This window comes from Amphiura filiformis, chromosome 3, assembly GCF_039555335.1.
Source record: "Amphiura filiformis chromosome 3, Afil_fr2py, whole genome shotgun sequence".
Classification (NCBI taxonomy): Eukaryota; Metazoa; Echinodermata; class Ophiuroidea; order Amphilepidida; family Amphiuridae; genus Amphiura; species Amphiura filiformis.
Window position 1 is genome coordinate 41,920,721 of NC_092630.1, and position 16,001 is coordinate 41,936,721.

Sequence of the window (16,001 nt, forward strand, 5' to 3'; positions counted from 1 at the left end):
TGTGCTTATTTCGAACACTGATTATATAACCTGTTTTAGACATTGCCTTACTCGTGAAATGTTATTTAATTTGTGCAGAAACCATGACATGGGAGCCATTAGCGATGGAGGTATTTGAAGATGCCGTGCCAAGAGCCAGAGCAGGTCACTGTGCTGTAGCTATCCATTCAAGACTGTACTGCTGGAGTGGTAGGGATGGATATCGCAAAGCATGGAATAATCAGGTATGTCAAAATTACATGATAGCTGCCTGCTAAAAAAAATCTGGTTTGATCTCGTCTGTACTAACTAATCAATGAAAATGGCTGTGAAGTTGTATACTAACCTCTGACGAAATCTGAAACTGAATGCCCTTCTATATTACTTGGAGCATTAGTATGCAACTTCTCGGTCAAAATAGGTCGTCAATGGTCTCTATCCTTGACTATAAACCCATAATTTAGAAATGAGATTGCACTAGTTTTGATTCAATCAAATGTACATGTTTGCATACATAGCAGCATTGTGTCTTTTTTACTTTCAGTTTTAGATCAATGACTTTGGTCACCTTTTTATAGAATTCAAGAGACCAAGTAGTTTCAAGTAGTTTTCAGTTAAAATACAACTTCCTGTGTCCGTAGAAAAGGGGATCATGAATCATATTCAATGAGAAATATGATATATCTTGCCACTTACAGCAAAACAAGTATTTGCTTCTATGTGTGTATATATGTCAGTGTATGAAGGGTGCATTTATATATAATACACATGCTTGTAATACTGCCAGAAAATGCACATCTGGATACTATACTGTATTGACTGTATTGTTAGGGTGTCAGTTCTATTAAAAAATCAGCATCCAGCTGTTTGCAAAATTACATTGGTATAAATGCAGTCTTCATTCTGCATGTGAATGAATATGATTTTGCGAAATTTTTGATGATGAAAAATAACAATAAAAAAATTAGAATATTAAATGCAATTCATTAAATTTCAGGGATGAGCTTGTGTATGAAGCATAACAATATACAGGATGCTTTGAAATAATCTTCAGTGTTGTCATACGGGCTGTTGCTAGAATACTTAAAATCATTCAACTTTTAGAGAGATCATTGGCTGAATGCAATGAGGGGGAAGTGTCAAAAATTACTATTAGTGGATTCTAAAACAGCAAGTACAAGTCTAGCACTCTTATTGTTTGAAAAAGGTTGTGTATAATTATGCAGATTCTTTCAAAATTTGCAACAAAATGTGACATATGTTTCCACAGTAATTACTGCTTTCTGAAACATCTTTTGCAAATGTACATTTATGTTGTTATGTCATTCAACCATCCAAATGTGGCATGCCGCCCTCTTTCCAAGACTTGATCTCCATTAGCTAAAAATAAGGCTATTCTGGTTGAAATCCATACACCCCCTATGGAAGACATGACCTCAATCTCTCACACAGAGAGTGTGAATTTCAAATCGGACTACCTGAAAGGGTGACTCCATTTAAAATCTACACCCCCTGTGTGGGAGATTAAGGTCATGTCTTACATAGGGGGTGTATGGATTTCTACTGGAATAGCCAATTAAGTGGTTCTGTAAATGATTGTGTGACTTTTAAGAGTTGAATTTGAACTCAATGAAAATATGTAACTTGTTTGATTTGCAGGTGTGCTGCAAAGATCTGTGGTTCTTAGAGACAGAGAAGCCACCGTCACCAAGCAGGGTGCAGCTAGTCAGGGCTAGTACCAACACACTTGAGGTATCATGGGGAGCGGTACCAACAGGTAAACTTCATTCTGTAGCTCATCATGGCTCCTGCTAGGAAGAAATCAAATCAAACAAACAGGGTTATAGCCATGCCGGTTGGGGGTAACCGGCGCCAACCGGCACTAAAAAAAAAAATTTAAATTTTTTTTCCCACAAATGTTTAATCATCATAAAAAGAGTGAAAAACCAAAAACAATTTTTGGGGTATACCCCCTAGCCTATTCCCCGATCCCTTGTGTTCGCTAAAAAGATTGTGCCCCGAGCCAGCCCTCTAATTGGATAGTAAAATTAGCCGGCACTCAACTTGGGCTAGCTATAACCCTGCAAACAAAATATCTTCATCTGTATTTTTATATTTGAATGGTTTGGTCATTTGCAGTATTGCCAGAGTTCAGCATTTAAATGACAATGTTTAATTTATGGAAGTGTCTAATGTTGCGAGCAATACTGGCAAAGCACTGTACAAAGAAATACCAGTAAAAACAGAGAAAAGCAGATGAGATTTTTGAATGATTCCTAGGACCATTTATGCACTTGTAGTAATTTTAACTTTTGATTTTTATATAAATGAATGAAAATGACCAAAAATTGATGGAACCTTTTGCCTATTTGGTATTTTCTAAATTATGAGGTGTTGGAGTGCACCATGTGTAGCTAATAGTAATATATATAAATGATGGTAATGTAAGATGACAGCACATTATCTTGTTCATGTTAAATGGATGGACCACCTGTCACCAGCAATTAGCCTTAATTAGATGCTTGCTGACACTGGTAATTAATTGTCCATCTAACGAGGCATCCTAGTAGAAGTAATGAATGTCAAGTTACATTATTAATAAGATAATTCAATATGGACTAAAGGAAATATTTGCGCACAGGTACATTGATCATATTGGTACCTCATGATTTGTCCGGTTTTATTTTCAGCTGATGCATATTTGCTGCAACTTCAAAAGTATGACATGCCTCCGACACCTACTACACCAACTGCTGGGGTATCAAGTGTGTCGCCACTGAAGGCTGCTGCCACTGCTGCAGGTTAGTTGATAAAGCGCCCTCTATTCTGTTGTTAAGGTTTTTTTTATTATTAGTTGCCGACTTGAAAAAGTCTAATGGTTGGGTGTCTATTTGTTGCATTCTCACACACTAGCACATACAGGGACTGGATTTTCAAAAACCTGTGAGAAATGTTTGAATCAAAACTGGAGAATGAACTGAATGACTTTTAAAAAAACTCAGTCCATAAATATATTATAAACATATATCTTTGTATTCAATAGATGAGTGTCTATTGTTTTTTAACTCATGTTTTTTCATGTGTAACTGATGTGTAAGATTATCAGATTTAGTGACTATGTAATAATGAGTTCAGACTAAACATCCTTGTCAAGTGACTACTACTCCCTATTCCAGAAAATTCAGAACTAATTTTTTGGAATTAGGCCTAAAATATATTATCTTGTTTTGCCAAATGAAATATAGCTCAATCCTAATCATATATTTAGTACTAACTGGAGATAAAAGAAAAAGTACACTATTTTACCAATATCTTGAAAAGAGAACCAAAAATATGCATATTTGCATGTTTTCTGACAATCGAGTCAAGCATTAAAATATTTGAATATATGCCGAAATTTTGATCAAATTTTCACTTTTTTGTGTTACTTAAAATGATTGGTTATAAGAATGAAATACTTATTTTCTAAAAATTAAAATGCATAAATTGGAATTAAGCTGCGTACAAGTCTTTAGGCTTGATTATCGCAGCGTATGAAAAACACCCTAAAAATATTTTTGGCCCTTAATTCATAAATTTGGCCAAATAGTGAAATTTAACTTTCATTGTCAGTTAGTGCTAAATGAATAATAAGGATTGAGCTGTGTTTCATTTGGCAGAAGTTGATAATATTTTTTTTTAATCTCAAAAAATTAGTGCTGTATTTTTCTGGAATGGGGAGCAGTACAGTTTGTGTTATTAGCTCTTAAGATTTTCTAGTGTTTAGATCTATGTAAAAATGTATGTTTGAGATCTTCAGCTTTTTCAAATACAACTTTAAAAGCAAGTTTTAATAATTTAGCAGCTTCTTTATAACTTGATATAACATGAAGAATTTTTCTCAAGCCTTTCAATAACTGTCGGTAAACTTGAAACTTTACTTTTCGCAAAAGAACTGTATTGTGCATTTTGTTGTTATTAGTTCAAGTTAGAACCTGTCCAACATGTGTATCTGTGTTGTAGGTCTCAAGATCCAGGGTGTCCCAACAGTAGGCACTTCTGCCTCTCTCACTTTCACCCCTGGGGGCGCCATCACAATCACAAAAGGTATAAGGTGCATGCAATATATTTGTATGTAATGTAGTTGTCTGTGGCCAGCCCTTGATGTTCTGCCAGAGATTGAGAATAGATTACTGTATTGTGTTAATCGTATTGTACTCTGCATGCTAGCTGCTTTTACATCATGCGATAAGAACTAGCAAAACATTCACATAGAATGTATCCCCTCCTCAGTGTAACCTAACCAGTCTTTGTGTATCAGATTAGCCTGCTTAAAACAAATCCAGCATTCATGAGTTAGCTTTTGTAGTTTCTTACTGTCTGCTACTATTTTAGGGCTGCCAACCATGGCTTATTGCTCAGAAGTGAAAATTGTATTTGTAATTTACTAATTGGGTTATTCCAGTTGAAATCCTTACACCCCCTATGGAAGACACAGGGGGTGTAGATTTCAAACTGAGTCACACATTCAGGTAACTCCATTTGAAATGCACAATCTTGTGGAAGATTATGGACATAGATTATGGACATGTTGTCCATAAGGAGTATGGATTTAAACTGGAATAGCCCATTTCTAATTCTGTCTCAAGTGTTTTGTGTCATTGTAGTAATTCAAATAGCACAGGCAATTTTCTGTAATGACCAGAAAACTACCTGTTTTAAATGTCAAGCTTTTCCATCTACTGATTGATTTTATTTTTTTTCATTGGTTTATTTTCAACAAACAAGGAAAGGAAAAATAATTGTTTTGCATACAAAGCAAATTAAAAATTAATTTATTACATTTTGGAAATGTTTGTTTTAAACAGACTAAAATGAGTCAAATTTCATTGCAACAGATATTCTCCCAATTCATATCCCTAAACATAATTAAATGGATTGAATTAGAGAAAAAAAACTTGCCATTTATAAATAGCAAAGCATAATGGCATCTCATTGTATCTAATCAAGTCACATGTTGCATGATAATTGATATAATGAAGTAAAATGCATTGAAATTAACATCCATATAGCATGCAGAGAACAGTGTATATATTTTGAGATATATTAACTCAAATGATATGGCATTAACATTTGTGTGTGCTTTGTGTTCCATGTTAGGTATTTCACCCTTGAAGACAACACCTGGCTCACCGGGCATGGTCAAATTGGCAATGCCATCAGCAGCAGCTGCCAAATTACTTGCTGCACAGGTAAGGGAAAGCTTTTCTGCCAATGTGTTTGAATGTTTGAAATCTTCATTTGTGTACAAACAGTTGAGGGCCTTCCAAGAAATCCAGGGTCCTTGCATATTTTTAAGGATGATTGCAGGGTCAGAATTTCATTTCACAGTGGAAGAATCAATCTTGATTCTTGCAGAATAAATTTGTGGGAATCATTTGATTCTTGCAAATCAACTTCTGTGTAAACTACAAAAGTTTGCAAGAATCATCATTGATTCACACAACTCTGTTTACCAGAATCTTTGTGAGAATCGATTCTCGTATTCTTGCCGAAATCCTGACCCTGGATTGGTTTGAGGGCCTGTCATACTTTTAGGCCTGGTATAAATAAGAATGTTCCCACAAAATGATATAATGAGGTCATGGAATATTAAGTTTTTCTTGCTGATTGTATTGGGTCTGTCTTTGTACATCCTCATTGCATTATACTTGCTGACTCTTAACTAATGTACAATGAAAATTAGTTCTTCTAGTGATGACTATGTTTTGAGCCAAGAATATTGAAGTTTGATACATGAACAGATTAGAAGTTTGCTTCATGTGAAATCTAAACCTTTCCATAATGAAATATGGAAATTGTCTCGCAGGATGAATTTCAGTTTGGATATAAAATAGGAAGTTTGCAAGAGAATTAGTTTTAGGAAAGTAGTCAATTTGACAAGATGTATTTTAAGATCATTATTTATAGCATAAGATTTAATGAACTATTATCTGTGTTTTTCCCCCTAATATTTTAAACACAGGGAGTAACAAGCACAGGTCAACCAGCCTTAAGTGGTATGGTAGCATTAGCGGAAGCAGCTGCTCAGAAGATGCAGGCCACACAAGGTTCCATCCCAACCACACCAACCAAAACATTTTTATCACCGCTTGCCGGATCCGGTCTCTCCATTGTCTCGCGTGCTCTCACAACCACAACGGGTGGTGTGACCACCATCACTTTACCGCAGGGAGTCAGGTTAGCAACGACACCTGCCAAACAGACCCAAGCAATGAGTTTACCATCAGGGGCTATGTTGAAGCCAGCTACAACTACACTGTCAGCGTTGAAGCCTATTATAACAGTACAGAAACCCGGGACCATCACATCACAAGCTTTACTTGGAGGCACAACAAAAACAGTCACGTTGGTAAAGAGTGCAGTAAGTTTAAGTTTAAGGTGTTTCACCCTTCTATGTGAAATGTTGAAAAGAAATGGTAAAACTATCATGGACTTTGTGGTGCCAAGAATTTAGAATGAATATACCAAGAGAATGCCTGTTTTTAAGAATTAAGAAATGCCGCTAAGTTACTGGTAGTGGTTACTGCCTGCCTGTGTTCTTGCATAGTATTTTTTGGCGATATTTTTGAAGATCTTTAACAAAATAACAAAGGTAGTGACAGCTAGACTGGACAAGGACTGATGTCAATTTATGCCATAGAAAAGTGTTATGATATTTAACATTGAATGACCATATTACATGCACACTGTAAAAAATCATTAAAGTAAGGAGCTCAACCTCCAGATCAGAAAAGTGAGTTTAGAATCAGTTCAAAATGCCAAAAGATTATATGTAAATTAATTAAAATCTTGAGTATCATATTGTTTTATTGTTATAACAGTTTTTAATGAAACAGTCCCATCCCATGTGATTCATAGAATTTCTTTTCTCACTCTTGCAGATGGGAGGTAAACCAGTGTTCACCACTCAGACAGCAGGTGGTACAGTATACACACTGAACCCAGGACAAGTAGGAGGCAAACCTGGTGCAGGCACCACCATAGTCAAGCTTGTCTCCACAGCAGGTGGTGTAGGACCCAGAGGAGCTACAACAGTTGTGTCTCCATCCACAAAGACCGGACAGCCAACCATACTTGGTATCAGCAGCATCACACAGCAAGGCAAGACCTTCATGAAAACCATTCCAGTCAGTTCAACCATGGCGAAAACGCTCACCACACAACAAGTAGTAGGATCCCCGGGGAGTACCAGCAAGCAGCCGACTATGATCACGGTAACCACCAAAATGGTGACCTCAACTACGGGTACACCAACAAAAATCATCACAGCATCTATGCCTAAGCCACAGATTGTGATCACAACACAACCTGGTTCACAAGGGACAATTGTATCGGGTGCTGTGAGAGGGTCGGTCGCAACAGCAGCTAAAACAGGAGCACCAATCACTATAATTAGAGCGGTCACTCCAGGATCGGGTCAGCTTGGTCAGGGTACCACTAAAACCATTCAAATTATCACTAAAGGTGACGGTAAACAGCAGACAAGTGCTAACATCCTTAAAGCACTGCAAAATACACCGGGCCTTAGTGGGGCCACTTCATTCACCATTACCACAACAACCAACACAGCTGGAGTCACAACAAAGTTAGTGACCATCCCTATATCGGCGACAAGGCCTGGTGGTTTGTTTTCACTCGCACACCGACAACAGCAGCAGCGACAACGGTAGCCCAAATCGTGGCCAACACAGCAGCATTGAATAAGCCTGTAGTAGCTTCGATGCAGGGTATGGCATCAACGTCGCTGGTTTCAAGTGCAGCAGCAACACCTGTATCAAGCACACATATAACCAAGCCTGGGCAGATACTTACTCATGGTACAATAGCACCAGCTGCTGCTGGAGTTACACGGGTTGCACAAGGTAAGTCAGCTCAATCAGTAAGGTGCTAAAGTTTGTTTAACTTATAATTAGCAAAAAAATGAAACTCGTATTGATATATAATGGCGTACATGGTTGCCATGCGTGACTGGTGTGCGCTTTTAGTGAATTTACGCGAGCGTGAGTTGGAACTTTATTGACGCGCGAAGTAACAAAAACCGAATAATTTCCGCCAATTATAAGCCAAACAAACTTTGGATTCTGGTGTGTGAGTGCTAGACTGGATAAGATCGATCCCCCACAGTGTATATTTATGTTCTTGTAGACAATTGTGCTGTCTTGAAAATAAGGCAAGGTACCTACTATTAACTGTGTTGATCTACCCTGGCTTCCCTGAATGATGCTAAATGATTTATAAGGTGTCTTAGGCCATAGTGATCAGTGATTTTCTTATAATCTTATGTATTCAGTTGATATAAATCTGGCCTTTGTTTTCAAAAGTTTTCTAAAGAAAGGAAATCTTACACTGATTGAAAGCTCGATATGCATGTTCTAAGCCTCTCCACACTGGTGTCGACTGCAGACGACAAGTTTCAAATTCTTGTGATAAATTTTAAAATGTCAGAATTGTACATATTCATGACTATTTAAAAAAAAATCAGAATGAAAGATGCATTAAATTGAGTACAAACAAGCCTAGTATTGGTTCAGTGGTTCTTGAGTTAGCTCTTGGTATTTTGAGAAAATATCTTAAAATTTGAACTTTCTTTTTGTGAAAAAAGGGGAAAACATTAGATTTGTATTTAAAATTATCTTGGAGCCCTCTATAGTTAAAATAAAACTCTTGATATTGAAACCTTTGGCCTGCACGCAAAGCATTAAATCAGAGAAGCAATTTGGATTAGAAGGTGGTCGGGGGGGGGGGCAAAACAGTCAAATGGGACATCGGTAGCTACTCTTGATCATGTATATGATCCACTTTGCATTAAGCAACCAAGGGATGCAAAAATCGCCTGAAGTAGCAACCAATGCCGCGGGAAAGGTGGATCCCAGTGGTCATTCTGAAGAAGCCATCAGCCAAGATGGCGAAAGTCAAAAATAGTGAGTAATTTTGGATTTGTCAGTCAAATAATTGTAACCAAAATTAAACAAGTTGTTCTCCATTTATTTATTACAGTTGCAGTAACAAAACCAGCAGCACCAGTAACTACACTGGCAGCAACTACACTGGCAGCGGCAACAACAGCAACAGACGGCAAATGTACAGATGGACATAACTGTCCCGGGGACGAGGAGGACAAGACAAAAACAGTGTGCACGGATGGACATAATTGTCCTGGGGATGAGGAAGACAAGACAAAAACTGTGTGCACGGATGGACATATTTGTCCTGGGGATGACGAAGACAAGACAAAAACTGTGTGCACAGATGGACATAATTGTCCAGGAGATGAAAATGAGGCTACTACTACATCTACACAGGGTGAGTATTCTGAGTTGTAATAAATGTCCAGATTTTTTCGTGAATGTTACTTTGGCTGAGGTAGGGCATGTAGTGCATATATAATTTTCTATAAATTGAAGCATTCAAAACTAATGTACGCTTGGTTTCACCTCCAGTTTGGTAGTAATGTCAGTGCTTTTAATACAGTTGTGCAGCAGTGTGCTAAGAAACTGCCGTTGTACACATCTGTACGCTCTGCCGGATTAGGTAAGCATGTAGGACTTGATACTGCGACAAGCAACTACCACTACTAAACTGGATGTAAAGCAAAATAGCTGTGTTGCCAATCTTGTCCCAAATGTACATAACAAATTCCATGATACTGTGACTAGTGCAGCAAGGTTAACTACAGGTTAAATTTGGTACATAATCACCTAATGGTAAATCACTACTGATAAATGAATGTATATTCTATTTTATGTTCTGAAATAGGAAAATGCACAGATGGTCATAACTGTCCAGGCGATGAAGACGAAACGACAGCAACCTCGTCAGGCCAAGGCAAATGTACAGACGGACACAACTGTCCCGGAGATGAGGAAGAGACACCCAAGACGACATGCACAGATGGGCACAACTGTCCGGGAGATGAAGAAGAAAAACCCAAGACGACGTGCACAGATGGGCACAACTGTCCGGGAGATGAAGAAGAAACACCCAAGGCGACATGCACAGACGGGCACAATTGTCCGGGAGATGAAGAAGAGAAATCATCCGGTGAAGGGAAATGCACGGACGGACACAACTGTCCGGGAGATGAGGACGAGGTGAAGACAAGTCAAGAAACGGGTAAATGTACGGACGGACACAACTGTCCAGGCGATGAAGATGAGCCAGCAACAACAAGTACCGCTACAACGGGAACAACGTCCACGTCCGGAGTTTGCACAGATGGACATAATTGTCCAGGAGATGAGAATGACCCAGCAGCAGCAACAACAACAACAGCAGGGCCTACTGACACCACAGCAACACCAAGCACAACAACAGCAACGGGTATAGAAACTGCTGCTACCACATCAACAGGTTAGTAATAGAGATCTTCAACTGCTGGAACACCTGATTTATTGAAATCTGGAAGGGGAAAAAAAACAAAGAAGAAAGAAGCAGGTGGTTGGTCAAGGAGAAGAGTGGTGGAGGTTAGCAGTTTGGATTTTGATGGTCATATATATAAAAATGATTGTTTGCAATGATTGTTTGAAATAGCGGCATCACTATAATCCATTTGGGGGTTCTCAATTATTTTTGCTCGAAGACCATAACCATATTAAAGATTTTGTGTTTGAGGGCCAAATACACCTTGTTTTGCAATGCTTATTGTACATTAAAAAATTAATTTATGGACTGGATCTGGCTGCCTATTGAGAACTGATCTGTGATATGCCAATCTATAAGGACTTGCATCTTACACATCTTTTAGACTTGCTCATGTGATGGCCAATAGGTACAGAAGCTCATTACACCACACAAGGTCAGTTTTTGAAATGTGATAATCTGGTAATAAACTATACAACTCTTGGCTTGTAGGCTATTGTCTATCAATCAACACATTTTAACAATGCTTAAATTAAATATTTGTTATATATTTTGTATTTCAGCTGCAGCAAGTGAAGGAAGTGAAAGTACAGAGGTGAAAAAGGAAGAAGCCACCACTGAGGTTAAAAAGGAAGAAGATGCCACGCCAATGGAAACAGAAAAACCAAGCGGTGGAGAACAAGCCACGCCCATGGATACAACGGAAGGAGCAGGTAAATCAGATGCAGTGCCTAATGGAGCAGAGTTAGCAGCAGCAGCAGCAGCAGCAGCCAGGTTAGAAACACCCATGGACACAAGCGATGTAAAACCACCCACTACCTCAACTGGTAAGATAAGTCATTCAATTGTTTTTAACCATCCCAAAAATTGAACTGTTTCAGATGAACCATTTAGTGTATTACTTAAACTATAGGACTTACGAGTGCTTACTGAAAACCCAAAGCTTGTGTACATATTGGGATATGTATGATGCATCTCTGTAATGGCCCGTGTGCATCAATGATATTGAGATCAAATTATACTCTTTGACAGTGAGTCAGCATGTTATGATTTTCATGCAGAGAACATGAGATTTGGTGCCAATTTCAATGAAAAGAAATTAATTTTTTGGGGTCAAAATTAGACTATTTTTGACAAAAATTACTTGAAATATTCCAAAGAGAGTGAACACTATTATAAGCTCATCTCTGAGTAGGTAATCACTGGGTTCAGATGTTGTAGGCAGGTTAGCTTGTAGTCGTAGAGGTTCAGATGCTGAACAAGTGAGTCATGGAATGAAACAAACAAGAGAAGTTCACTTGAAGCAGCTAACAAGAAATCTTGCTTTGTATGTTTTGTAGAAATTTGTCTTTCCTGACATAAATTATTGATATTATTTTATTCTGTAGGCGAGGTGGATAATAAGTCAATAGCCATGACTATAGCCTCATTAGCAAATTCAGGTATAGCAGCTAAGACTAACACAGTGGCTAATGGTTTAGGCCCACAAAATGTCATCAGGACGGCGGTCAAACCCAAGGAACAAGTAAGTGTATTGGGGTATTCCAGTTGAAATACATACACCCCCTTTTGAAGATGTTTCCTTAATCTCCCACACGGGGAGTGTGAATTTCAAATGGGGTTATCCAAATGGGTGACTCCAATTGAAATTCACACTCCCTGTGTGTAAGATTAAGATCATGTCTTCTAAAGGGGGTGTATGGATTTCAACAGGAATAGACCATTGTATTCAAAGTTATTGTAGTACTTGTTTGAGTCACACATGTCTCCTTGTAAACCACTCCCACGTTGCATGCTGGCAAGATATGGAAGCCAAATCTATATATGGCCAGTTGGACTTGGGCTAATGGTATGGATTATATTTTATATTTATAGGCAATATCAAGTGAGAATCCTGTAACATTATGCTGCTAACAAGATGCGATGATCCAGCAATATCTAATATGTCAAAAATGTCTATATGCTTGGTGTCTATACATAGACCGACTGCTATCAACAGATATTCTGATCTTTTGTGATTGATATTTGAACAGATGAATATGAAGTGTACCTTGTTTTGGTCAGCTGTTTGTTATTCAGTGATAAGAATATTTCCTGTTTTGAATTCTTGTAGAACCAAGGATCAGTCAGTCATACATGATGCAATGTTATTTCTTCATATGTATACTCGACCATTTGAGGGGTGCATTTTATGGAAGGAACAGGAATTTGCTAAATCTGTGAATGTAATCTATTACCTATAATAATCAAACTTGAGTGTAATTGTAACGTCTTACATTGTAATTATTTGCAGGAGAACAAAGCTGGTAAAGTAGTGATCAAAAAGGAAGTGAATCAGTGGTACGACGTAGGCATCATCAAGCAGACACAGACAGTGGTTGGATTCTATCATTTACCATCAGAAGCTGCACAAAGGAATGAAGATGTGAGTCATGGGTTGAAAACAGGGTGTTACCTAGCCACCTGCCCACCTGTCATTTGGGAAGGGCAGTTTGCTCCTGGGTCCGGCAAAATTAATGCCGGTGACAAAGGCTGAATTGTAAAATTAATGCTTGCATAAGTTAACTCATAATAAGACTAGACTAATAAATCAAGCTATAGCAAGTAGCTATTTAAACTGACTGATCCTTCAGAAGATACAGAGGTTAATGTTTTCAGGGTCAAATCTTAGACAGGCAGGCAGTTTGGTGAAAATGACAGGCACTTGTCAAATCCTAGCCAAGACCTGGTTAAAAATGACTAGGGAATTTGATAAGTAATTTAGGATGATATTTTGTTTGGAGGCAAGATTTTAGGAGTGGAGAACTAACATAGCAATAATAAAAGAATACATCGGTGCACCATGCTAATGTGTGCCATCTTTTGTTTTACAATAGTTTTAAATATGTGAGCCATTGTCACTACAGTAAAATCAATCATCATCAAATATGACAATATGCATTATTAAGCATAAAAACTAGTGAACAGGTAAAATTAATGTAAATATTTAAAATATTTCATAAGGACTTGCTATTTATGATGACTACAGTATCACATCTCATCCGAGATGCATCATTAGGCCGGCCCAATGATTTGGTGCCGAACTGATAACCTGTGACACAGTTGGAGTGTTTTTCATATCAATAATTATATGCCGATGTATGTGCTTTTTGCAGGACATTGACGTTGTAAGTGTTCCAGATCACAGTATCCTTAAGAAGCAGGATCTACAGCCAGGCACAGCGTACAAGTTCCGTGTTGCTGGTATTAATGCTTGCGGCAGGGGGCCATGGAGTGAGATTTCAGCTTTCAAGACGTGTTTACCTGGGTTCCCTGGTGCACCCTCCGCAATCAGGATAAGCAAGGTGGGTCAGGATGTCGCAAATATTGTATTTGATTTGAGATTTGCCATCAATGTTGCCAGTGTAGATGCTTTCTAAACAGTGCAGGTGTACATGGATCAACAGATAACATAAGGAAAAACTGATTTAGGATTGTATTATTATGTAGCATTGAATACTCTAAAAACTGGGCACATCTATATAATATTTTGAGCATACTTATATAGGTAGGTCTCATAAACTTCGCTTAATTTGTTACTGGCACAGTAATTTTGCATTCAGAAAACTAAAAGCCATTAACACTTGATCCACATGTATTTAAAATCAGGTTTGCTTTTTTTTTATACCAAAATTGGAACAAAATAGATGTGTTACAAAAAGAGCATCTGTTCTTACACTGGGTAATTCCAGTTGAAATCCATATTATTACACCCCCAATGGAAGACATGTCCTTATTCTTCCAAACAGGGATTGGGAATTTCAAATGGGGTTACCTAAATGGGGGACCCCATTTGAAATCTACACCCCCTGTGAGGGAGATTTAAGTTCATGTCTTCCATAGGGGGTGTATGGATTTCAACTGGAATAGCCCAATATCCTCTCATGTGGTGCAAAGTAGCTTCTATCATGAAATGTAAGGACAGATGTAATTTTGTTCTCAATTCCTGTTTTGCAGAGCACTGAAGGTGCACATCTGTCATGGGAACCTCCAACCAACACTGCCGGTGACATCCTGGAGTATTCCGTCTACTTAGCGGTGCGCAGCACACAAAGTGCCGCCACTGATCAGAAACCAGCAACCCCAGCACAACTGGCATTTGTCAGGGTGTACTGTGGACCAAATCCCTCCTGTGTTGTCAGCACCACTAGCTTAACCACAGCGCATATTGACTATAGCAGCAAACCTGCCATTATCTTCCGTATTGCTGCTCGCAACGATAAGGGGTAAGGAATAAACTATTGAATTTTCTTTCTTATGAGATGAAATTATGTTAATAATGAAATTCAACTACATTGAAAAAGCATGAGAGCCTTGTAAGTGGGCAGGTTGTACTGTAATATATTCAAGGGTAGAATTTTTCATTTTACAAGAATCTTTGATTCTCCTCCACTTAAAGATGGGTGACCTGATCAACAGCCTCATCCCCCCCCCCCACTTTTTCCTATCAAATGGAGATTTTGGCATAAGAAGAAAGCTCATATTTTTTTCGTAATCCCAGTGAAATTTCACGATTTAAATATATTCTGTTTAGACGTTATGAATGAAAAAGGCTGGCCTCGCCCTTATCCCCAAATGTGGTATACCACACATACCGTTCTATGGGTCATTGTGAAACACGTTTTTAATTCTAATATAGAAATGGCTAGTGCAATTTACCTCAAAATTTGGCAAGTGGATTATTTTGGTACATGCCTCAATGTGAGGTACAAAACACAATTCAAAAAAAATTTGACCACCTACCTTTAAGGAGTGTGTTGGTTCAAAATATCACGCAAATCATTTAGGAGAATCACTGAGAATGGATTCCCAGATTTTCGCCAAATTTCTAGGCCTGTATGTTTATTTTGTATTTTTTAAAACAAATGTCATTCTTAATGGCTATGATTTCTAATGATGTGTTCAATTGTTTGTAGGTATGGGCCAGCCACACAGGTGAGATGGCTTCAAGACAACCAAGCCTCATCCAAACTTGCTGCAGCTAAGAGAGCGGCAACAGGAGATAGGTAAGGAGGGAACATTGGTCTTAATTGAGAGATTGGGATTCTGTATGCCTCTAACTATCCCAAATCATAACACAGGAGAATGATTTTGAATAGTTGAGAAATCCCAACACCTCAAGTATAGCTCTAATTCTTTAATACTTGATACACATGCCCTATTTGAACCGGGACTGATTGATTCTAAGCCCTAGGTAATTTCTTGTAAAATGTAGGATTTAATGTAGGTATTTTTAGACAATAAATGTATTGTTTTTAGCCCCTGTCGTGCATCTATCGTCTCTTATAACACAGATGGATATCGTTATTTTTGGCGTAAAACAACTCGGCTTTGCCTCTTTGTTCTACTTAATATAATGATGTCGTCTGTGCTATATGATACAATAGATGCACGACAGCAGCTAAAAACAATACATTCATTCTGTAAACAATACCTTGTTGTACAATCCTCTAAATACTTTTTTATATATCTGACCTAAAGTTTGCTTCTATTCACCTGAAGATTAAACAAGATTAAGCAGACATTCAAAACTTTTAAACATTATTAATTCACAAAAAATGCTACCTGCCCAGAAATTTGTA

General features: G+C 38.0%; 1 protein-coding gene across 1 annotated transcript in view; it reads left to right on the forward strand.

Annotated features, from left to right (window-relative positions):
- The window catches only part of LOC140148543 (host cell factor 1-like), a 32,469-nt gene that overhangs the window by 14,366 nt on the left and 2,102 nt on the right, over positions 1 to 16,001 (forward strand). The window contains exons 6-21 of the mRNA XM_072170538.1: positions 79 to 224; positions 1,639 to 1,756; positions 2,670 to 2,780; positions 3,982 to 4,065; positions 5,119 to 5,210; positions 5,984 to 6,382; positions 6,903 to 7,641; positions 7,680 to 7,883; positions 9,019 to 9,324; positions 9,778 to 10,371; positions 10,944 to 11,207; positions 11,769 to 11,905; positions 12,674 to 12,805; positions 13,536 to 13,724; positions 14,377 to 14,645; positions 15,336 to 15,425. Of these exons, the coding sequence (XP_072026639.1) occupies positions 79 to 224; positions 1,639 to 1,756; positions 2,670 to 2,780; positions 3,982 to 4,065; positions 5,119 to 5,210; positions 5,984 to 6,382; positions 6,903 to 7,641; positions 7,680 to 7,883; positions 9,019 to 9,324; positions 9,778 to 10,371; positions 10,944 to 11,207; positions 11,769 to 11,905; positions 12,674 to 12,805; positions 13,536 to 13,724; positions 14,377 to 14,645; positions 15,336 to 15,425 (3,874 nt within the window). The remainder of the gene's footprint in view (positions 1 to 78; positions 225 to 1,638; positions 1,757 to 2,669; positions 2,781 to 3,981; positions 4,066 to 5,118; positions 5,211 to 5,983; positions 6,383 to 6,902; positions 7,642 to 7,679; positions 7,884 to 9,018; positions 9,325 to 9,777; positions 10,372 to 10,943; positions 11,208 to 11,768; positions 11,906 to 12,673; positions 12,806 to 13,535; positions 13,725 to 14,376; positions 14,646 to 15,335; positions 15,426 to 16,001) is intronic.